This window comes from Lathyrus oleraceus, chromosome 3, assembly GCF_024323335.1.
Source record: "Lathyrus oleraceus cultivar Zhongwan6 chromosome 3, CAAS_Psat_ZW6_1.0, whole genome shotgun sequence".
NCBI classification, from domain to species: Eukaryota; Viridiplantae; Streptophyta; class Magnoliopsida; order Fabales; family Fabaceae; genus Lathyrus; species Lathyrus oleraceus.
This window is the reverse complement of record NC_066581.1, coordinates 179,267,988-179,292,865: the sequence shown is the minus strand read 5'-3', so window position 1 is coordinate 179,292,865 and position 24,878 is coordinate 179,267,988. Positions and strand designations below refer to the sequence as shown.

General features: G+C 38.0%; 1 protein-coding gene across 1 annotated transcript; it reads right to left on the bottom strand.

The window, feature by feature from the left end:
- Positions 1-22,206: 22,206 nt before the first annotated feature.
- Positions 22,207-24,380, bottom strand: LOC127126107 (tryptophan synthase alpha chain). The gene is made up of 9 exons (XM_051054962.1): positions 24,094-24,380; positions 23,745-23,891; positions 23,557-23,622; positions 23,358-23,466; positions 23,183-23,259; positions 23,004-23,081; positions 22,828-22,905; positions 22,582-22,641; positions 22,207-22,498 (listed from the first exon to the last, which is right to left on the bottom strand). Exons 1-9 carry the CDS (start codon positions 24,289-24,291, stop codon positions 22,364-22,366), a joined length of 948 nt encoding a protein of 315 aa, XP_050910919.1. The 5' UTR covers positions 24,292-24,380; the 3' UTR covers positions 22,207-22,363.
- Between the last annotated feature and the right edge of the window lie 498 nt (positions 24,381-24,878).

The window sequence follows — 24,878 nt, the reverse complement described above, 5'->3', positions numbered from 1 at the left end:
CCTGTCAACCCTCGGTGGTGGTATAGGCCTGAACAGCATTGTGTGTATCACTCGGGTGCTCCTGGTCATGATGTAGATAGCTGCTTTCAGTTGAAGATGAAGGTTCAAGACCTCGTAAGGTCAGGTATTTTGAACTTTGAAGACTTAGGTCCCCGTGATAATCAAGCTTGAAGATAGCAAGTCCTGGGCTGGCGCCGACTTTTCTTCTAGAGGTTTGTTCAAAAGCAGAGGCTGCTGATGCAAAGGATACTGACAGTTGTCATCCCTGGTGGGATCTATCACAATTGGGTCACAGTGGGCGTTCCTACAGTTGTTCATAAGTCGGAGTAATAATCACTTTGTTTAGAAACCCTTCTCCCATGAGGAGATGTGATGACATTGTTGGCAACGTTTTGTGCAATGATATTTTCATTCAAATAATTCATGTTAAAACATTTGTTTTCCAATTGTTTTCCCTTTTCGCTTTTTGCATGAAATTGGTGATCACAAAAAACCCTAAAAAACAAGAATAAAAGCAATCTTTTCATCTGCATAACGATTGTCTTGTTTGATTTCCAAAAAGCTTTTATGCTCAAAATCTTTATGCAGGTTGTTTCTTAGACCCATTGAACATAGTGATCAGACGTCATCTCCCAATTTTGAATTCCCTGTATTCGAAGCGGAAGAAGATGATGTTGAAAGGAATTCCTGACGAGATTTCCCGACTTCTTGAGCAAGAAAAGAAGGTCACTCAGCTGCATCTCGAGAATCAGCAGAACAGCCAACTGGGGCATTATCAAAAAAAAAGAAAAAAAGAAAAAAGAAAGAGGAGGGTGCAAAACCAAATCAAAAGAAATCCAAATCAAAAGAAAAAGAAACAAAGAAAGAAACAAAAAATAGCACCCTCGAAGTCCCAAGTTGACTGATGCTGAATTCGATCGAAAAGAAGAGATCAACTGCCATGTGTCATGGTCAGTCATATCAGCAGAGAGTGAAGAAAATATTCAACAAAAAGGTCAAGCCTCGTGTGTTCCGAGAAGGTGACCTTGTGCTCAAGAAATTCTTGTCTTTCGTGCCCGATTCCAGGGGCAAGTGAACCCCAAGCTATGAAAGTCCATGTGTTGTCAAGAGAGCCTTTTCAGGCAGTGCTTTAACACTTACATCAATGGATGAAGAAGTTCACTCGTCCTGTGATTTCCGATGCAGTCAAGAAATACTTCGCCTAAAACAAAAACAAAAAAAAAGCAAAAGCTCGATAAGTCGAACACCCCAAAGGGCGACTTAGTCAAAAAGGAGCGTCTCGGTGGATTGAAAACCCGAAAGGGCGATCCAGGCAAAAGTTAGAGACATTGAAAAAGAATTTGCATCCCGCTAGATTGAACACCTCACACTGGGGCAATCTAGGCAAAAATTAGGGATTTGGCAAGTAACTGCATCTTGATAAGACTGTGCTCTATATCTGTCATCCGTCAGGGATTCTCGATTCATCATCGACTGAAGCTTTGAATACATCGAAAATTCAGAATGGTAGAGGAAAGGTCATTATGTTCAATGTAGCCCTCTTCCAATATACATCACCGATTTCAAACTTGTACAGATCTATGGAGTCTCGCCCTTTGCAGACTACCATTCCATCACATCAATTTGAGCTTTTATCCAATTGTTTGCACTCTTCTTTGTTTCAACTCAACAAATGTTTTGCATGTTTTAATTGATAAAGTATCATTGTTTTCAAAATAAACAAATTTTTCAAAAAAATTGTTCTTAAACAAAGTGAACATTCACAATGATGAAAGGATACCTAGGAGACCCACAGTGCTCTCCCGGGGGTGGTATGATTACCAACAGGTAAGACAATTGTTCGTATCCCGAGCATGACTGTATCTTTGTCCCGCAGAACCTCGTATGGTCTCTCCCCAGGGAATTTGCCCGATGCAGTGTCGTTTGAAGTTGTTCATCTTCATGTTCCCGGCAGTACATATTCTTCCTCCAAATCCCTGTTAGCCCTATCGTGGGGCATCCCCAGCAAGTTTGCTGTTTCGGACATTATTGTGGGGCAGCTCCCCTAGCAGAGTGTTTACTGAAGACTTCAACTTTCGCCTCTCCAGCAGAGCAGTCTTCCTCTCTCCCCCAACATGGGTGTTTTTCTTTGAAGATTCAGTACCTGGTGGATCGACATCCCCGTAATCCGACATTCCCTCAGATAGATCCCCCAGTGGAGTTGTTCGCATAAGGAGCTTTATCAATGCTTTTGTATTTCTCATCAGAAATCTGGTTGCTTCTCGGTATCCCTGATTTCCAGCACAAGTTGTTGTGGCGCATCCGCCTGTATGTTGAACTCTGTTCTCCGGTTGCGACTGACGATCCCTCCGGAAGCCTTTGGTGGCCTTCCTCCCCTGCAGGATGATGATTGTTCCCTATTGTCCCAGTCTCCAGTGGATTTTCTTGGCTCTCTGGTGACTTTGGTTTTCTCTCCGGATGATTGATTCCCGGACCTGTGGTTTGAGCATGTCTGTTTGTCAGCATTCATCATACATTTTAGGTAGAATGCATACATGCATAATCATAACATTCAGGCACTCATGTTGCAGCTGTTACTGTGTATCTGTTGATGGTTGTCTCCTGCAAATTGGTGATGCAGATCTCCCCAGTAGATCCTCCCCCAGTAGATATGGGTGTGTCTGATCTCTCCATGTAGAGTCTGCCCCTTAAGCAGAAAGTGTCAATCTTTTCCTGCCATTTCCCCACTGAGATACATCCTCGTGGATGACGGTTGCTTCCGTTCCCTCCCTAATGGGATGGGTTTTCCCTATTGAGTTCTTTCCTCATTTGGATGAGTCTTGATTCAGTCTGCCTTTTTGGATCGATCCTAAATTGGTTTCTTGTTGACTATCTCTTGTGCTGCCCTGGGGCATAAATGAATAGTCGCTCACTAACCAGCACTCATTCATTTCATCCTCAGCGGAATTTGTTGTTGGCCTCTACCTACAAACCGGTAGTTGTAAGTCCTATCTTTGTGGTTTCCTACCTACAAGCTGGTAGTTGTAAAATCCCACTTTCACCCCCTAGCAGAGGTTTTTTGTGGTTCATTCTGTTTGTTGGCCTCTACCTACAAACCGGTAGTTGTAAGTCCTATCTTTGTGGTTTTCTACCCACTAGCTGGTAGTTGTAAAATCCCACGTTCTCCCCTTGGTGGAGTTAACCCTGTGTGCTCATCCCGATGATGACTGGTTACTTTTCCGTTGGCCTCTACCTACAAACCGGTAGTTGTAAGTCCTATCTTTGTGGTTTTCTACCCACAAGCTGGTAGTTGTAAAATCCCACGTTCTCCCCTTGGTGGAGTTAACCCTGTGTGCTCATCCCGATGATGACTGGTTACTTTTCCGTTGGCCTCTACCTACAAACCGGTAGTTGTAAGTCTTATCTTTGTGGTTTTCTACCCACAAGCTGGTAGTTGTAAAATCCCACGTTCTCCCCTTGGTGGAGTTAACCCTGTGTGCTCATCCCGATGATGACTGGTTACTTTTCCGTTGGCTTCTACCCACTACTGGTAGTTGTAAGTCCTATCTTTGTGGTTTTCTACCTACTAGCTGGTAGTTGTAAAATCCCACTTTCATCCCCTTGGTGGAGTTAACCCTTGGTGCTCATCCCGACGATGACTGGTAACTTTTCCATGGGCCTCTACCACCAAACTGGTAGTTGTAAGTCCTATCTTTGTGGTTTTCTACCCACTAGCTGGTAGTTGTAAAATCCCACATTCTCCCCTTGGTGGAGTTAACCCTTTGTGCTCATCCCGATGATGACTGGTTACTTTTCTATGGTTGTCTGCCTACAACCGGTAGATGTAATCCCCTCTCTGTGGTTTTGATACTCTTTTCCCCTTTGGATACTTGCCTTGATCAAGCAGTATTGTCCCCATTGGGTCTGCCCTTTCTTTTTGGATATTTGCTCCGAGTTAGCAACTTTATCCTCTTTTGATTGGTCATCTTTTGCATACCTAGTCTGGTACCCAGATGCCTTTCTTTTCGGTCGATTATTCATTTAACAACCTACAACCCGGTTATGGATAATCTTCCATGCGAGTGTATTATCTACGTTTTGACGGCTATAGATAATATGTACTTATGATTTTTCCGGTATTCAGACCGAAGAAGTTTCCGACGATCAGGTCGATGTACTTATGTCTTTCCGGTATTCAGACCGAAGGAGTTTCCGACGATCAGGTCGATGTACTCATGGCACTCAGGCCAATTTTTCTGGTATTCAGACCGAAGAAGTTTCCGACGATCAGGTCGATGTACTTATGATTTTTCCGGTATTCAGACCGAAGGAGTTTCCGACGATCAGGTCGATGTACTCATGGCACTCAGGCCAATTTTTCCGGTATTCAGACCGAAGAAGTTTCCGACGATCAGGTCGATGTACTTATGATTTTTCCGGTATTTAGACCGAAGGAGTTTCCAACGATCAGGTCGATGTACTCATGGCACTCAGGCCAATTTTCCGGTATTCAGACCGAAGTGGCGTTCAGGCCAATTTCCGATTCTCAGATCGAAGAAGTATTCCTCCTCTCCGTTGGTGTCGATAAACGTCGAGTTTTTCCCAATCTTCCGTTGATGATTTGGTTGTGTTCACTCCCCCAGTAGAGTTTCCTCCTCTCCGTTGGTGTCGATAAACGTCGAGTTTTTCCTATTCGTCCTATGACGTCTAGTTGTACCTGTCCCCATGTGGATTTACCTCTCCGTTGGTCTTGGTAAACGTTGAGTTTTTCCCATTACGTCCGCTGACGTATGGTTGTATCCCTTCCAGTCATTCATTAATGTCTGGTTACCTCTCCGTTGGTCTTGGTAAACGTTGAGTTTTTCCTAGTTGTCCGTTGGCATCTAGTTGTGATTTCTTTTCCCATTCATCGTCGTTGCGATGTCTGGATGTGGCCGTACTCTCTGAAAACAAAACCAAAAAAATATATACCCAGCAATAAATATCAAATCCCAGTGGACGTTTCCATTGGTGGATCCCTGTTGTGCAAATTCTACGGTTCTTGGTATTCAATCCCTGTTTACCCTGAAAGTCTGACAGCCGTTGCTCTCATCCATTCGGGTTCCCAGCTGATTGAATAGGTTGTATGTAGGACTGAGTTGTGCGAATGTGGTGTTAAATGTTTGGGGTTGAGAATTGGGGTTTGAGTAATCAAAGTTGGGTTGAGGAATTGGTGTGTATTGTATGGGTGGCATAAATTGGTTTGTTGTTGATATTGTCGGTTGTAATAGTAGTTTGTTTGAGGGAATGAAGTGTGAGGATTTTGGTGTTGGGTTGAGGTGGAATAAAATGTGTGTTGTTGGGTGGTCTGGGTGTGTTGGTAAGTTTGTTGAACTGATGAAGATGGTTGGGCCCCAAATTGGGATGTGTACGTGAGGGGAATGTTTCGATGTAAAGGTGATGCTATTTGTTGGGTTGAAGAAGAGACACATTGATGGGGATTAGTAAAAAATTGTGTGGGAGCAACATGCGTAAAAGGAATTCACAAAAACCAATTCATGTATTCTTTATCCAGCTTAGACTCACCAAGTACCGAGTTACCTTGTAACACCAAATGCCTTCTCCTTTTCCATTCTTTGAGCTCTTCTTTGTTTAAATCTTGCCAATGTTTATCCCAAGCTTGCACCATAGTCATATTATGGTGTTCACTTAGACATCTTACTGAGACAGGATGTGTTGTTCGAATCCAAGTTGGAGTTTGACCCGATCCGTCTGATGCATCTAAACGGTAAAGAAACATACTATATATGTCGTTGCACTCCAGATTCGGCTGTCACTATAATTAGGCAGTGGATATAGTATGTACGACCTCCATATAAACTGTTAAAAGTAATATAATTATTAGAATGTAAAAAAGAAATTTAGATAAGTTGAATATTATAATTAACCATACTTACATCATTTTCTTTCATGTGTTCAATTGCAACACGGTACCCACGTAGATGATGACGGGGATTATTTCTGTAATGCATACATCGTTTGCACCATCTTGCATTGAAAAAAAAAATTAACGCGATGTATAATTAATTTTGAGAAAAATAAATTGCATTCAATGAAAATGAGTACCTTAATGCATACGAATGCGATGGAACCTCGTTACTAACTGGGGCAAACAAGGGTATGCGTGTGAATGCCCAAACACTTAGTAATACAACACAACCTACTATGCTCTTTACTCTTTTATGGGCTGCCTTGCACATATGTCTATATAATGTTGCCAGACAAGCAGAATTCCAATTGTATGTGTTACATTTTTCTAGGTCTCCTACTAAAGGTAACCATGAAGAATGCAATAAATTGTGACTCTTATCTGACATTAAAAAAGTAGCAATTAATAGTAAAATATAAACTTTTGCATGGAGAATGTTTTCTGCCTTCGTCGGGATAGAGTTACTTTTTAGCTGTGTTAATAGAGCTTCTAACCAAACAATTTTGACAAAAGCCCCATTTTTATCTGAAGCGGTCGGTTCGACGCCCAAATTCTCCATGTAAACATCGTTAGTTACATTTGTTGGGCCATTAACAACTTTACCATTACTTCAGAGACCGGGTAACATACTCACATCCTTCAGTGTGATAGTACATTCACCAGTTGATAAATGAAACATGTGTCTCGAGTCTCCATCTCTCTAACAAAGCAACAACAAGTTTACAATCTACTTTTAAACTTGCTATCTTGGCTACATTTGCAAAACCCGTTAGTTCTAAATACGGTTTTATAAACGCACTTGGTTGAATGTAAGTATGAGAATGGACACGGAACCTAGTGTCTTCCTGAAATTCAGATAAAAATGATAATGAATATTTTTGTGTGATGAGAAACCGAATTTAAAAAAAAGTAAAGAATACGCAGACTTACATATTCGACAATGTTCGCTGCTTTCACACGGTGTGATTCTCCCATCCATAACAAAAACATTTTGTAGATGTGAAATAAAAGAAAAATTTGATGTGAGAAACCGAATTTGTTTGAAGATTGAAAGTAGTTGATGAAAATTATTTGTTGATGAAAGGTTAATTTATAGGGGTGAAAAATATTAAATCAATTGGTGAAAATAGTGTAGGTTGATGGAACTTATGAGTGCATGCGTGCAAAAAACCTGTGTAGCGTATGCCTTAAAGGATTCCCTGACTGATTAGACATTGAACTGCAAAATATGCATGCGTTCAGACCCGCCCATTGAATGGCCGAGCTAGGCCTGCCACCGTGTTGACTCGTCCAACCAATGGACGAGTTGTTGCTACACACGTTTTGGGTCGTCCAACGAAAGGACGAGCTTGGTCTACACGCGTTTTCTGTCATCCAACTAAAGGACGAGCTATGTCTGACTGCCTTTTTATCCGCCCAATAAATGGCCGAGTTAGGGTTTAGGGTTTTGTATCCTTGGAAATCTTTTTTTAACTACAAAATAGGTCTTTAATGGTATTCTTTGTCAACAATCCAACACTCATACTTTCATATCTATATCCAAATGGCTCAAAGAAATTTAGTTGTGTATATCCATTCTAACGGGTCAATTTTCACAAATGTTAATGAGAGATTCTCATTTAGCAATACGAATGTGCATTTATTCAAAATCCACATCAATTCTGACTTCCATCATCTAAAAGATCAAATTCAAAAAAAGTTACAAAGTTGTGTTGAAGACATTATTTATCGCCATCCATTAATTAATGAAGACGATGCTACCGTCTTTTACGTAATGATACCTATTGAGAATGACGAAGATGTCAAGTCAATGTTTCAATGTCATATAACGTTTTCTCAATTACCCACCATTGAGATATATGTTCGTCTGCTTGAAAATCTTGAAACATATCCAACGCAATCCATACAATCACACTAGTACGGAATGAGTCAAACCATTGACGAAGAACCGACTCAAAATAATGAACCTTTCATACTGAATGAAGAGGTTTTCGATAATAGTGAGGATGATCAAGAAGAGGTCCGATTTGAAGATCTATTTGGTGCTAGCGATGACGATGGAAATGAAGATATCATCGACACACCGACCGTAGCACTAAGAGCTCAATCGACTAGTTTGCACAACCCACCTGTTCACATGCAAAATATAAGTTTGGATGATGCTGAACCAATCTCTATTTTTGGAAGTTTCATACCAATTCACAATGCTAACGAAATAGAGGAGGGAATCGAGTTTGAAAATAAGGAAACATGTGTTGTTGTGTTGCAATAATGTTATATAATTCGTAGTCTAGATTATTCTGTGACTAAGTCTAACAATGTACACTATGTCATCAAATGTAGAAATTCTGCATGCAATTTCAAATGCAGGGTTTCTTTGCGTAAGGGCAACTCAAAGTGGAAAGTTGATAAGTCTGGCGGGCCTCATACATGCACAAACACTTCTATGTCACAAGACCATACAAAACTCAACTCAGAAATGATTAGTAAGAGCATAATGAAGCTTGTAAATCGCAACACTTCTCTTAAGGTGAAGGTGATCATCACTCATGTTGCTGAAAAATACATGTATATAATATCCTACAAAAGGCATGAATTGCAAAGTGTAAGGCAATTGAGTCACTGTATGGAAATTGGGAGACATCTTACAACGATCTGCCGCAGTGGATACTGGTAATGAAAACATATCTTCCAGGTACTATTATAGAATTGCAATCCTTATCTGTGATTTCAAATGATGGATCACACTTGGGTGACCAAATGATCTGCCATCGTCTTTTTTGGGCGTTTCGACCATGTATACGTGGTTTCGCGTATTGTAAACCTATTCTGCAGGTTGATGGAACATGATTGTATGACAAGTATAGAGGGACTCTGTTGATGGTTGTGGTACATGATGGGAACGAGAACATTTTTTCAATAGCGTTCGCATTGGTTGAAGGTGAGACAAAGGATGCTTGGAGTTTCTTTCTTAAGAATTTGAGAATACACGTTACTCCACAAGCAAATTTGTGTCTAATATCAGACATACATGAATTAATAAAGAGTGCATATAACAATCCGGAAAATGGATGGCAATATCCTCCGTCTTCACACGTCTATTGCATTAGACACATTGCGCAAAACTTCATGCATGAGATTAAAGACAAGGAACTGCACAAAATAGTTGTTAACATCGGTTATGCGTTGACATAGGCAAAATTTAACTACTGTCAGGGGGAAATCCGAAGAACAGACACTGACGCTTTATCATGGATAGACAACATCCCTCGGGAAAAGTGGGCAAGGGCATTTGACGGAGGGCAACGCTGGGGTCACATGACAATTAATCTGGTAGAAGCAATGAACTCCGTACTCAAAGAAACCCGAAACCTTCCAATCACTACATTGGTCAAATCTACATATTATCGATTAGGATCACTATTTGGTAAAAGAGGCCATCAATGGACAAAAATGTTAGCCTCTGAGCAAGTTTTCACTGATAACTGCAACAAGGGGATGATTGAGGAAGTCACTAAAGCTAGCACACATAACGTCATGCAATTTGATCGCGAAAGATTCTATTTCATGGTCCAAGAGAAGATTAATCAGAATGATGATCGACCAACCGGTACATTCAGCGTTGATCTTAGGAAACAAAACCGCGATTATGAGAAATTTCAGGCATTTCACTTACCTTGCTCCCATGTAATCGCATCATGTTCGAGTATACGCCAGAACTACTCCATTCACATACTAGACATGTTCAACATTCTTAACGTCTTCAAGGTCTATAAGGAGAGTTTCCTAGGACTTCCCCATGAGGAGAATTGGCCACAATATGAAGGATTTACTCTTTGCCACGACGACTCTATGAGAAGGAGGAAGAAAGGGCGTGAAGGTGAGAAAAACAAGAAATGGGGGGTTTGAATTGTTTGAAAAATAAGCGCTTTTGCAAAATGAAATCACACAAAGATTTTATACTGGTTCGCTTATAACACAAAGCTACTCCAGTCCACCCGGCCAAGGTGATTTCGCCTTCAACAAGGACTTAATCCACTAATCTTGAAAGATTACAAACAACCCCTAAGAGAGAAGAAAATCTCTTAGTCCTCTCAAGTCTACAGACTACAAAGAGTCACTTGAGGAAATCAAATAAAAATTAGATACAAGATATGTAATCTAGAGTGCTTCTAAGAAAGCAAATATTACAAACTTAAGAACAAATATTTCACTTGATAAGCAAAAGCTTAGTGAAAATCTTTGAAGAACAAAGATGTTTTTCTTGAGCGTGATATGATTTCAGTATAGTTTTGGCTAGTGATTTCTTCGTGTTTACTGAATGAGATTTCTTCTCTTATTTATAGGAGTTGAAGTAGAGTTGAAGTGGCGTTGAATTAGCGTTGAATCTGTTGGATATTGAGATGTAATTACGCCATTCCATTAATAGCTTCTGCAGTAGACTTTTTCACTTAGAAGTGACTACTTACCACAATTAGTATCTTTTCTCTTGGAAGTGGAGATTAACGTCTCTTTCTAATTGAGGAAATCCATTTGCAGAACTTTAACTTGGCTTAAACGTTACTTCATCATGATTAACAATTCTGATTAGAGTTTTTGTGTATCTGGAGAATCTTGCTTCTGATGTCGCTGATAACTTCCAGAGTTTACAGAAGACATTTGTTCAGAGTCAGAGCTTCTAGACTTTACTTCATGTTCAGATGCTTCTGATACTTGTAGTTTTGTCCAGAGTCAGAGCTTCTTGAAACGAGATTCCACTTTAGATGCTTCTGATACTTGAGATTTTGCATCTGATCTTGTTGTGCATCTGATGACATCATCAGATTTATTTCTTCTTTCTTTAGAACCCTGCACACTTAGAAACTTTTCGTTAGGGTGCCATTTTTGGTTTCATCCTTTGTTATCATCAAAATCATGGAATCTATTGTAGAACTATTTTTGTTCTTACAATCTCCCCTTTTTGATGATGACAAAACAAATAAAATTATCAGATGAAACATGAAAAATATTAGATCAGATAGACAAAAGCTCCCCCTGAGTTAGTACTAGGGAGTTCAGAAGTTCTTACCAGAGCTTTCCAAGCAATAAGATTTCTGAAAACTTTCTGCAATTTCTTAATTTAATGTTAGAACTATTTAATCAGAGCTATTATTTAATCAGAGCTAATTTTATCAGAACTATTTCTACAATTGTTGCAGAATGCTTAAGGTTTTAGACATAATTTTCATCAGAGCTATTTAATAATTTCTCCCCCTTTTTGGCATAATCAAAAAGGCATAAAACATAAAAAGAATAATAGAGAGAAAAACACTTCATTAAACAAAAGCACAAAGGCAAGCAGCAGTCAAAACATCAGATTCAAGAGAATATCAGAGCTAAAAAAGAAAAGACAGAAGCAAAAACACTAGGCAACCAAAATAAATCCTAAGTGCCTAAGGGTTTGGAGGAGGAGGAAGTCTCTGTAGTAGCATAGCAAACATATTCTGGAGGTTTTCATTCAGAGCGTCTTGCTTGTCCATCCTTGCCCGGAGCTCACTCTGATCTTGCTTGATCTCTTTCTGATCTTGCTTGATCTCCTTCAGAGTGTTAAGAATCAGAGGGATCGCAGAGGAAGACTCCCCCTGAATCAGAGCCTGCTGAGCTTCAGCTTCAGCAGCAGCTTGGGCTTCTGCATCTGCCTTAGCCTTGGCTTCAGCTTCCTGAATCCTTAGAAGTTCTGCTTCCTTTGCCAGGCGTTCTTCTTCCAACCTCTTAGCTTCTTCTTCAGCTTCCTTAGCCAATCTTTCTTCTTCTAATCTCTTGGCCTCAGCTTCTCTAGCCAGTCTCTCTTCCTCTAATCTTTTGGCCTCAGCTTCTCTAGCCAGTCTTTCTTGGAGTCTTTCCTCAGAGTCTCTGATGTAGCCATTTCTGACTTGTTCAGAGATACTCTTCAGCCTATAAGACTCAGAGGTCATCCAACTAATAACTCTGTTCCAGTGTGTCCTAACAGATTTAGGATCATCACTGACTTCAGAATTTTTAGCCAGAGACTTGATCTTCTGGACTGAGGATTCTGCAACCTGTATAATGGCCTCCTCAAGGGTAGGAATGATAATTTTAGGTTCAGGTTCAGGTGAATGAGGTGGAGAGTTTTGAGGGCTGAGATTTAGAGGTTGAGGTTCAGTTTGATGAGGTTCAGATTCTGCTTGAAGTTCAGAATCTGCGTCTGGTTGAAGACTAGGAGAAGAAGCATATAATGGATTTAGGTCTAAAGGGTCAGAGTCTGGTCCAGGTACAGCGGGAATAAGTGGTGGAGTGATATAAGGTTCAGATGGTTGAATCACAGGTGGTTGGGTTTCAGAGGGTGTGGTGGTTGTTTGTGGTGGAAGTGAGGTTTGATTTTCAGAGGAGATGGTGGTTGTTTGTTGTGGAAGAGAAGTTCGGAGGGGAGAGGTTACTTCAGATTGTGTTTGAGTTTGTGGGGCGAAGTTTTTAGCATAGATTTCAGCTATTGTTGGGGAGTTTGGGTCAGAGTGTTCTTGATCAGAGGACTCATGATCAGAGAACTCTTGGTCAGAAGAAGGGGAAAGGTAAGGGGGTGATTCATATTCAGAGGATGAGGAGGAGCTGTGGTGGTATAGTTGATTAGGGTCAGAGGTTGTTGTGAAATTTCGAGCAATTTTTAGAACAGGTGGAGGTTGAGAGGTTCTGGTGATTGAAGGAGGGATTTCAGAGGTAGTGAATATGGGAGGTGTTGGGAGAGGAGTAGAAGAAGCCATTACAGGTACAGAAGTAACAGGAGGAAGGGACTTACCAGAAGAGACATTCAGAGGTGCTGAAGCTTTGGTGCCAGAGGTTTCTCCAAGTCTGGCTTTCTTTGCCTTCCTTGCTTCCTCAGCTATCTTCTTCTCAGAAAGACCTCTTTTGTATCTGACCAGATCTTCTACAGAGTCCAGACAGTCTTCAAGGCGGAAATCAGAGATATCAATGCCTTCATCCAGACGATCCTGAAGGTAGATAGCAATGGCATCTCTGGGTTCGTTCTTGAAGAACCTTTCAAGGCCATGAGGCATCTTCCTCTGATCTTTCAGAGCTTCCCAGGTCACATTCATAGTGGGCTTGACTCTGATGTCTTTGATGATTCCCATACTCCTCAGATTTTTGGCATTCAGAGGCTTTCCAACGTCAATTGCCAGATCATCCATACATCTGGTCTTCTCCAGAGCATCTACCAGCCCATGCTCAATGAAGATGTCAGAGAGCAATCTTCCCAGAGGAATGTAGGATCTGGGCTTCATATTATTCCTTGTTTCTCTGACTGAATCCCTCAGATATCTGAAGAGGAGAACAGGGAGGTTGATTGGAATACCCTTCTGAATACAGTAGAGGATGCATTTCTGGTCAGCATTAATGTAATCTGAAGAGTTGGAGGCTGGACGATGATGGATTGTTCCCAGAATAATCTTCAACCAAACTCGGAGGTTCTGATGAAGCTCCTTGTTCTTAGATGGGTTTCCTTCAACATTTGCTTTGAAGATTGTAGGGTTAATGACTTCTGTGATGCGCTTGGACCTTGGAGGAATGTTGTAAATCCTTTTACCTCCAGCTTTTTCCATATTCAGCAAAGAAGCAATAGACGCTTCTGTGATAATGATCTTCACACCCAGAACAAAAGAAACAATGAACTCATCATCAGCATCTGCACATCTCCAGAATTCTTTCACCAGAAGAGGATAGATTGGACCATACAATCTGTTGAAGTAGGTTTCCCAACCTTGCTTGCGAAGATCTTCAGTTAAATCAACGCCATTTCTTTTCAAGTTCTCAAAATCCACCAGCGATTCACACAGTACATCCAAACCTTCAAAGGGAGTTGAAAGATGAATGTGTTGTTCACGTTCCAAAATGTGAGGTTCTTTGTAAACTGGGGTCGTGGTAACATCTACAACCATGGGTGTTTGAGTGTTTGAGGTTTGGGGGTTAGAAGCAGCTTCCATTTGTTGGGAGAAGTTAAAAACTGCTTGCTCTTGAGGATTCATGATGAAGATTGATGAAGAAGATGAATAACTGAGAAGGTTGCAGAGAAAACTTCGAGAGAGGGTTTAGGGTTTAAGAGTGAGTGAGAGTGATAAGTGTGTGAAATGTGAGAAAAGTGTTTATATACTAAGGGTAAAAACACATGCAAAACGACACACATACCAGCGTTAGCACAAAAACCAAAATAGCACGTTTGGGGGAAAAATGATTACAGCTCATTAATGAATGTCTAATCCCAACAGTAAGCACACTGCTCAAGGAGATTTCAAGCGTTCTGACCTTTGATTTCTTTTGACAGCTGTCTAGAAGTTCTAGGGTTAGACGCATGTTCCCCACGTGTTGATGTTTCTGATCTTCAGGAATACCAAAGGATTTCTGAAGATTTCTAACTCAGATATCTTCTTAACTTGGTAGAAGTATCAGAGTCAGAGGCAGAAGTATATTTGTTTTTATCAGAGTCTCATTTTACATGTTCAGAGCCAAATTTTACTCAGGACAATTTTTAATGTTCAGATTTTCTAAGATGAAACGAAATCTATCTTCAGCTAGAGGCTTAGTAAAGATATCTGCCCATTGATGTTCTGTATCAATGAACTTCAGCGTTACTATTCCTTTCTGAACATAGTCTCTAATAAAATGATGTTTAATTTCTATGTGTTTGGCTCTGGAATGTAGAATAGGATTCTTACTCAAACAAATAGCAGCAGTATTATCACAAAGGATAGGAATGTTACTCTCAAAGATTTGTAGATCTTCTAGCTGATGTTTCATCCAGAGCATCTGAGTTGTGCACAGTGATGCTGAGATATATTCTGCTTCTGCAGTTGATAGAGCGATAGTTGACTGTCTTTTGCTAGCCCAGGAGATTAGATTGTTTCCCAGAAGCTGGCAATTTCCAGATGTACTTTTTCGTTCTATTCTATCTCCTGCATAATCTGCATCACAATAACCAGAAAGCCTATACTCTGATGTTTTCTCATACATCAGGCCCAGGTTAGGGGTTCCTTTCAGATACTTAAGAATTCTCTTAACAGCTGTTAAATGAGATTCTCTAGGATCTGATTGGAATCTAGCACAAAGACAGACGCTGAAGAGAATATCAGGACGAGTAGCAGTCAGATAGAGAAGAGAGCCTATCATACCTCGATAGAGCTTCTGACAAACCTTGTTGCTTACCTCTTCCTTCTCCAGAATGCAAGTTGGATGCATGGGAGTCTTTGCAGAATTGCATTCAGACATATCAAACTTCTTTAGAACGTCTTTAATGTACTTGCTTTGATGAATGTACGTGACTTCTGGAGTTTGATTGATTTGAATTCCCAGAAAGAACTTTAGTTCTTGCATTAGACTCATTTCAAATTCTGCCTGCATTAACTTAGAAAATTCTTGGCAAACAGAGATATTAGCAGAACCAAAAATAATGTCATCAACATAAATTTGGCATATCATGAGATCATTTTTATGATTTTTACAGAAGAGTGTAGAATCAACTTTCCCTCTGATAAAATTTTGTTCCAGAAGAAAATTGCTCAGACGTTCATACCAAGCTCTGGGAGCTTGTTTAAGTCCATATAGAGATTTTTTAAGTTTGAAAACATGTTCTGGAAAGTTTGAATTTTCAAAACCAGGAGGTTGATTGACATACACTTCTTCTGAGATATAACCATTTAGAAATGCACTCTTGACATCCATTTGGTATAATTTTATAGAGTGATTAATAGCAAATGATACAAGAAGACGAATAGACTCTAACCTTGCGACTGGAGCAAAAGTCTCATTATAATCAATACCTTCTTGTTGACTATAACCTTGAGCTACCAGTCGAGCTTTGTTTCTGACAACTTCTCCTTTCTCGTTCAGCTTGTTTCTGAAAACCCATCTGGTTCCAATGACATGAGTGCCTCTGGGTTTAGGAACAAGATCCCAGACATCATTCTTGGAGAATTGATCTAACTCTTCTTGCATAGCTGCCACCCAATCATTATCTTGAAGAGCTTCATCACAGGACGTAGGCTCAATCAGAGACACTAGTCCCAGAGGAATATCTTCAGAAGTTCTGAAGGTAGATCTGGTTCTAACAGGTTCATCTTTGTTTCCCAAAATCAAATCTTCAGATACGTTGCTACGACTCTTGACTTTCCTTGGAATTTCTGGAGATTTAATTTCTTCAGAGTCTGGAGTGACAGTTGCTTCTGGAGTTTTCTCAGATTCTACCAGAGTGATCTCTAAATCTGCAAACTTTTCAACTAGCTTTGACTTTTCAGGGTCAAGCTTATCATCAAATCTAACATGAATTGATTCCTCCACAATTTTGGTTTCTGTGTTGTATACTCTGTAGCCTTTAGAGCGTTCTGAGTATCCTAACATAATACCTTTCTGTGCTTTGGAATCAAACTTGTTCAGATGTTCTTTAGTATTTAATATAAAGCAAATGCATCCAAAAGGATGAAAATATGAAATGTTGGGTTTTCTTCCCTTACACAGTTCATAGGGAGTCTTATCCAGAATAGGTCTAATAGAGATTCTATTCTGAATGTAACACGCTGTATTTACAGCTTCTGCCCAAAAGTGCTTTGCTACATTTGTTTCATTGATCATGGTTCTGGCCATTTCTTGGAGTGTCCTATTCTTCCTCTCTACAACTCCATTTTGTTGTGGAGTTCTAGGGCAGGAGAAATCATGGGATATTCCATTAGAATCAAATAGTTCTTCAAAATCTTTATTTTCAAATTCTCCACCATGATCACTTCTGACTCTAACAATTTTAGAGTCAAATTCTTTTTGCACTTTAGAACAGAAACTGGTGAATACAGAGTGAGACTCACTCTTGTGCCTTAGGAATTTTACCCATGTCCAGCGGCTGTAATCATCAACGATTACTAGTCCATACTTCTTTCCATTGACTGATGCTGTTTTCACAGGACCAAATAAGTCAATGTGAAGAAGCTCCAGAGGCTTGGAGGTGGAAACAACATTTTTCTTTTTAAAAGATGTTTTTGAAAACTTTCCTTTCTGACAAGCTTCACACAGAGCATCTGAAGAAAACTTCAGTTTAGGTAAGCCTCTGACTAACTCAAGTTTAGTTAGCTGAGAGAGTTTTCTCATGCTAATGTGGCCTAAGCGTCTATGCCATACCCATTGCTCTTCGTGAACTGACATTAAACATTTAACATTTTGATCTTTTAAATCAGAAAGATTTATTTTATAAATGTTGTTTTTCCTCTTGCCTGTGAAGAGGACAGAGCCATCGTTCTGATTAATGGCTTTACACGTTTTTTGATTAAAGATTACATCATAACCGTTATCACTTAATTGACTTATGGATAACAAGTTATGCATTAATCCTTCTACATAAAGAACATCAGATATAGAGGGAAGAGTACCATTACCAATAGTTCCGGAGCCTCTGATCCTTCCTTTCTGATCTCCTCCGAAGCCTACAAAGCCAGCGTCTTTAAGTTCCAGGCTTTGGAACATAGACTTTCTTCCCGTCATATGTCGCGAGCATCCAGAGTCCAGGTACCATGACTGGTGTCTGAACTTTGCTGCATAGGATATCTGCAACATAGATAATCTTATCTTTCGGTACCCAGAATCTCTTGGGTCCTTTCAGATTAGTTTTCCCAGAGTTTCTTACAACTTTGGGTCTTCTAGCATTTTTAAATTTGTGTTCTTGTGTGTGTGTGTAGTGGTATGAGAAAGGCGATTTAATTTGGTTACTGGTAGAAGTTTTATCAGAATCAGAATCATACCCAATTCCCCTTTTATTATTCTGACCTACTCCATAAATCATGGATGCCATAATACTCCTATTTATCCCATTCTTCAGAAATTGTTGAAAGGCTTCTTCATACTTATAAATAATTTCATTTGAAGTTTGTGGTGCTTGAGACAACACTTCTTCTAATTCTAAGCTTTTTGTTTTAGCTCCATCTCTTTCTAACGTTAAAGATTTGATTGTATCTTCATGTGCTAGAATTGTTGTCTCAAGTTCACTACATTCTTCAGATTTTGCTTTAAGAAGACCTTTAATGCTTTTAACTTTTTGTTTTAATTTCTGAAGAGAGGTAAGAGTTTCTGATAAACATGATTCTAAGTCAGATCTAGAAAGTTCAGAAAATACCTCTTCAGATTCTTCATCTGAGCTGCTGGATGTGGTAGCCATAAATGCTACGTTGGCTTGTTCATCAGAGTCAGATTCTGATGATCCTGATTCACTATCGTCCCAGGTGGCCATTAATCCTTTCTTTGTTCTGAAGGCATTTTTCTTGAAGCTTTCTTTCTTAGAGTTATCTTTCTTCAGCTTGGGGCATTCATTTCTATAATGACCTGTTTCTTTACATTCAAAACAGGTAATATCTTTATTAGGTTTACCTTTTGAAGTTGACTCTGATCTATCCCCTCTGGGTCTTGATCTTCTGAAGTTGTTGTTGTTCCTTCTTTTCCAGAGTTGCTTAACTCTTCTGGTTAGTAGAGACAGCTCTTCTTCATCATCAGAGTCTTCAGGTTCAGAGTCATCAGTGTCTGCAGTTTCTGCTTGAAGAGCCTTGGTTCTGTCTGACTTCCGTCTTTCAGGTCTGGACTTCAGCGCCACTGACTTGTTCCTTTTCTGAGGCTCATCCTCCTCTAGTTCTATCTCATGACTTCTGAGAGAGCTAACAAGTTCTTCAAGGCTGATGTTGTTCAGATCCTTTGATAGCTTCAGAGCAGTAACCATTGGTCTCCATTTCTTTGGCAGACTTCTGACAATCTTCTTAACATGATCTGCAGTCGTATATCCCTTGTCTAGCACTTTAAGACCTGCAATAAGAGTTTGGAATCTGGAAAACATAGCTTCTATAGCTTCGTCATCTTCCATCTTGAAGGCTTCATATTTCTGGATCAACGCCAGAGCCTTCGTCTCCTTGACTTGGGAGTTTCCTTCATGGGTCATCTTCAGAGAGTCAAGTATATCTTTAGCCGTCTCTCTGTTGGTGATCTTTTCGTATTCGTTGTATGATATAGCATTTAGAAGTATTGTTCTGGCCTTGTGATGATTTTTGAACTCACGTTTCTGATCTTCTGACATTTTGCTTCTGGGAATTTCAGCTCCATTTGAGACTGGAGGTTTGTATCCATCTGTGACAATGTCCCAGAGGTCAGCATCATAACCCAGAAAGAAACTTTCGATTCTGTCTTTCCAGTAATCAAATTTTTCTCCATCAAAAACAGGAGGTTTAGCATTGTAAGAATCTTTCTCATTTGAGTGGGCCATTTGTTTTTCTCGCACTGGATCTCTCTACACGGTTAAGTGTTTGATTTGAAAATCAATAACAGAGCCGGAGCTCTGATACCAATTGAAGGTGAGAAAAACAAGAAAGGGGGGGTTTGAATTGTTTGAAAAATAAGCGCTTTTGCAAAATGAAATCACACAAAGATTTTATACTGGTTCGCTTATAACACAAAGCTACTCCAGTCCACCCGGCCAAGGTGATTTCGCCTTCAACAAGGACTTAATCCACTAATCTTGAAAGATTACAAACAACCCCTAAGAGAGAAGAAAATCTCTTAGTCCTCTCAAGTCTACAGACTACAAAGAGTCACTTGAGGAAATCAAATAAAAATTAGATACAAGATATGTAATCTAGAGTGCTTCTAAGAAAGCAAATATTACAAACTTAAGAACAAATATTTCACTTGATAAGCAAAAGCTTAGTGAAAATCTTTGAAGAACAAAGATGTTTTTCTTGAGCGTGATATGATTTCAGTATAGTTTTGGCTAGTGATTTCTTCGTGTTTACTGAATGAGATTTCTTCTCTTATTTATAGGAGTTGAAGTAGAGTTGAAGTGGCGTTGAATTAGCGTTGAATCTGTTGGATATTGAGATGTAATTACGCCATTCCATTAATAGCTTCTGCAGTAGACTTTTTCACTTAGAAGTGACTACTTACCACAATTAGTATCTTTTCTCTTGGAAGTGGAGATTAACGTCTCTTTCTAATTGAGGAAATCCATTTGCAGAACTTTAACTTGGCTTAAACGTTACTTCATCATGATTAACAATTCTGATTAGAGTTTTTGTGTATCTGGAGAATCTTGCTTCTGATGTCGCTGATAACTTCCAGAGTTTACAGAAGACATTTGTTCAGAGTCAGAGCTTCTAGACTTTACTTCATGTTCAGATGCTTCTGATACTTGTAGTTTTGTCCAGAGTCAGAGCTTCTTGAAACGAGATTCCACTTTAGATGCTTCTGATACTTGAGATTTTGCATCTGATCTTGTTGTGCATCTGATGACATCATCAGATTTATTTCTTCTTTCTTTAGAACCCTGCACACTTAGAAACTTTTCGTTAGGGTGCCATTTTTGGTTTCATCCTTTGTTATCATCAAAATCATGGAATCTATTGTAGAACTATTTTTGTTCTTACAGGGCGTCCAAACAACACCCAGATTAGAACCGAGATGGACAATGTTGAAAAAGAAAAGAAAAGGTGTGGGATTTGCCGTGAAATAGGACACATGCGTAGGAAATGTCCAAATGTTGCAGGACCCTCTAGATGATTATGTTTTTTTTTATTATCAACTATTATGCACATATTATATATCAACCCTTGTGTATTAATAATGTCTTTTGGAAACAAACATTATGGAATACATTTGATAATCAAAGGCTTCTGGTTATAAAGTACAATCACAACAACTTAAATCCTTAGTGGTTATTAACTAACTAATCAACAACAACAACCAACACAAGTGGACCTTCAACTCCTTTGTTAACTTCACCACTATGTGTTGAAAACATACACGGAACATCTTCATCATTTTCTATACGATCCAGGTAATACATGTACGTACCATCTGGGCTTGCATCAGTCAACATTATGTATAGACAACGATACTCTATTTTTCTCACCTTCATACGACGCCCGTCCAATTGTCGAAAGCCAGTGTGGATGACTGCAATCAGTGTTATGAAATTCCATTGCAGATCGAGACAAACACAGACTTTTTCACCTTGTCCATAAAATACAAGACCCCAAAATGACATTCTTACAAAAATAATTTGATGTGTGATCTGAATTACATTTCTACAAGTCCTGCTATTTATAGAAAATTAATACATGCATACTTGGTCAATGAAAGTCATTGGTAATAACTATATTATTTAAAAACAATATTAATTCTTTAAATTTATTAAATTAATTTAAAAAACAAAAAAAATAACACTTCATTCACTCGGCCATCCATTGGCCGAGTTCATGCATGGAGAAAAATTCATGGTAGTATTCGTCCAACCAATTTTCGTCCTTCAACAACTCGTCCTTTCAGTGGACGTGACAAAGGAATATAGTAGGACATTCTGAAATTTAATTTTCAAAATGGGATATATTGAAAATAATTTTTCAAAATTAGGACATTGCGAAAAAAAAAAAAGTCGTGTTTGGACTTGTTTCCGTATTGGCAGGTTTATAGGCTATTCTCAAAGATCAAGATTTGGTGCTCATTTGTTCATAAACTATTTTTTTTAGTTTAACTTCACTCCCATACAGAGTTTGTTAAATTGTAGTTGAAGTGCGTCTATGTTTGCTACAGTAGGTATTTAGATCTAGGTTTGTTTTATTTACCTCTTCTGCCTGGCTTGTGTTACCTTTCAATTTCAATTGTACTCTGTTTTTTATTGGGTTAGATTTTTTCTGAGACCTTTTGGACCCGTTTATTTTAACTTTATAAAAATAGTTTTTTTTTTAAAAATGGATTTTACAAATTATTATAAGTTTTTTTTTTTTTATAAATTAAAAGATTAATTTTAATATAGTATAACATAAAACGACATTATTGAAGATCAAAATACACTTAAAATCATAATTTTTTCAAAAAGTTATATTTCAAAAATATTTTTTATAAAAATCTATTTGAAATAGATTTAAAATTAAGTGATTTTTTAAAAATTTAATATACAATTTATTTCTTCATAAAATGATAAAATATCTAAAATAATTATTTAAACCAAATTTTTATTTTAAAACTTTTTTTTATAAAAAATTTCTTTATAATTTTTTTTTTACTTTAAAATATATTACACTATGAAAATCATTTAAGAAAAAAATAAAATAAATTGGCCCTTTATATTCTTTTCTTTTTATTTTAATCTAAAAAAAACCAAACTTTATTTTCTTCAAGATACAGACAATCATAAAACAACAAGCAGCAATACTATTAAGTATATGAAATGAAAATAGGAACCAATTGGCAACAGCTCATCAGAAAGGTAGTAAATCATCATACAACATTTATTTCAGTAATGAAAAATCCAGTCATAATTGAAAATGAACCAAAACTTGACCCTATTACATCACTGTGGTACAATCTTTATTAAGACAACAAGTACTAGAAGTCTTTGATCTTCCAGACATAATTTCAATCAAGTGCTGATCTTAAGGAGAGGGTGAAAATTTCCAATTCTTTCAATCCCTCTTGAGGAGTTTTGGCCTCACCAAGCAACTTCACCATAGCACTTCCAACAATCACACCATCAGCACCCCACCCCGCTACCTGAAACAAAAATTATTCAATCAAAACATCATTTCATTAAATATCTCTAATGCATCAACAATAAGATCTACAGTTACTAATACCTGCTTCACTTGCTCGGCTGTTGATATCCCGAACCCAACTGCCACAGCCTTAGGTGTTGCCTGCATTTCAAAAAATATCACTAGAGTGACTATTCAATCTTTTTAATCAAATTTAGTTACTCCAATCTATTGTCACGAGATTTATAGTCTTCAGATGAATATTTTTCATCTGACGACTTCAATCTCATTACTGACCGGGAGTAACTCCGTAGCAAATTTTATAAAATGAACCGTAAAGAGATATACCTCTTTAATTTCCTTCAGAAGAGCCTGAACTTTACCACTAATTGATGCTCGAGTTCCCGTGACCCCCAAAGAACTCACCTGCATAATTTTGATTGTTTCCCATTTCACAAAAATTGTTATCACTCTCAACATAGAGAAGAATAACTGAATTTAGCATAATTGACAGATGCTCTTACCAGATAGACAAATCCTTCTGCACCATCAACAATGGCCTTCATTCTGTTTGTGGGAGTGGTAGGCGTTGTGAGGAGCACCTTCATGACATCAAAGAATCAAATGTACCAAAATCATAACCATCATTCGTTCGAAATCCAGAAACAAAAACAGAAGAAAATTTCATCAATAGCTAACAAACCAGTTCAATTCCATTCTTCTTAGCTTCTTTCCTTAAAGTTTCTGTCTCCTCCAGAGGAACATCAGGGACTACAAGTCCTGCATAACATATCAAAAACAAAACAACATCATCACTTGAGAACAATGACTCTCATCATGAAAAATGAAATAGTATTCATATTTCAATTGAATCTCACCATGAACACCAGTGTCTTTTACAATGGACATAAATCGGTCAGTACCGCGTTTCAGAATCGGATTGTAATAAGTAAACAACGCAATTGGAGTAGATAATTCTGGAACAACCTGAAAAATCAACCATTCAAAAATTAGTTTAATTTTAACTAGAGAACAATGCACACAAAATATAATATCCTGGCAAACAAGGTGTAGTACCTCCTTCAACATAGAAATAATCGAATCAAAATCGGTTCCTCTCGCTAAAGATCTCGTAGAAGCAGCCTGAAGTCAGAAAGACATATCGGTTTGAGAATCAATCAGACAGACAGTGGTAAATATTAACAATAATATCAAATGTAACACCGTAATTAATATGTCTAGAAGAAAAAATAAAACAAACAAACCTGGATAACAGGACCATCTGCTAAAGGATCAGAGTATGGAACACCGAGTTCAATAATGTCAGATCCAGATGCATCAAGAACTTTCAATGCTTCTGCTGTGGTTGAAAGATCAGGATCACCAGCTGTGATGTATGGGATTAACGCCACCTTCACACAAATACACTTCTTAGAAAATAATCATTTCAAGACATTATTAATCTCTGTAACACAGACATATTTTTACGTGTCTGGTGTCTGATACGCGACACTATGGTATCATTTTTGATGTTTATGTTGGTGCTTCGTACTCATAGAATAGTTACTAATCCATTATAAACATGCAAATGATAAATAATAAATAAACACTCACTTTTCCTTGGTTCTTCAGCTTGTTGAATGTTTCAGAGATGCTAACTGCTTCAATAGTCCTGTTAGCAGTAGCAGAAACCGAAGTGTATCTTTTAGCTGAGATTATCGAAACATTGTTGGAGGATAAACTGAGATTATTGAAACCGGTTTCAGCTTTCTTCAATTGCAAGAAGCAACATGATTTCAGTGCAATAGCCATAATAACCAATTTTCTTCTCAATTCTATACAGAAATTGTACACAGGTTAAGTTTGTGGGTGGTTAAGTATGAGTGAGTTTAGTAATGCTGAAGAATGAATCTGAGTTTAAAATATTAAATTTTATTTTAAATTAATTATTATGCACAGTTAGTATAAATTTTTTTATAATATCAATTCATCAGCATTATTAGTTTTCATTATTTTATAAAATATTAAAATAAAAGTCAAAATTTTCTCAATATCTAATATCTTTCAATAAAGTTTTTTTTTTCCATGAAATTCTCCATAAATGGGACGAATTGTCTATGTACAATGTAAGGATAGTTAAAATTCAATGGTTTTTCCTCCCCTAATATTAGTTTTTTTTGGATGCTATTTATTATTTATTTGATGAAAATATAACTTGTTTGGTTATTGGTATTATCTTATTCTAAATAAAAAACATTTAAATAGAAATAAAATAAAAAGTACTTATATATTTTAATTTAATAATAATTATGTAGTCCGGATGAATTGAACGAACTCACATAAACTTTCATTTATTAGAATTTTTTTGGTTACATTCATCTATTTGAATTGTGTACTTC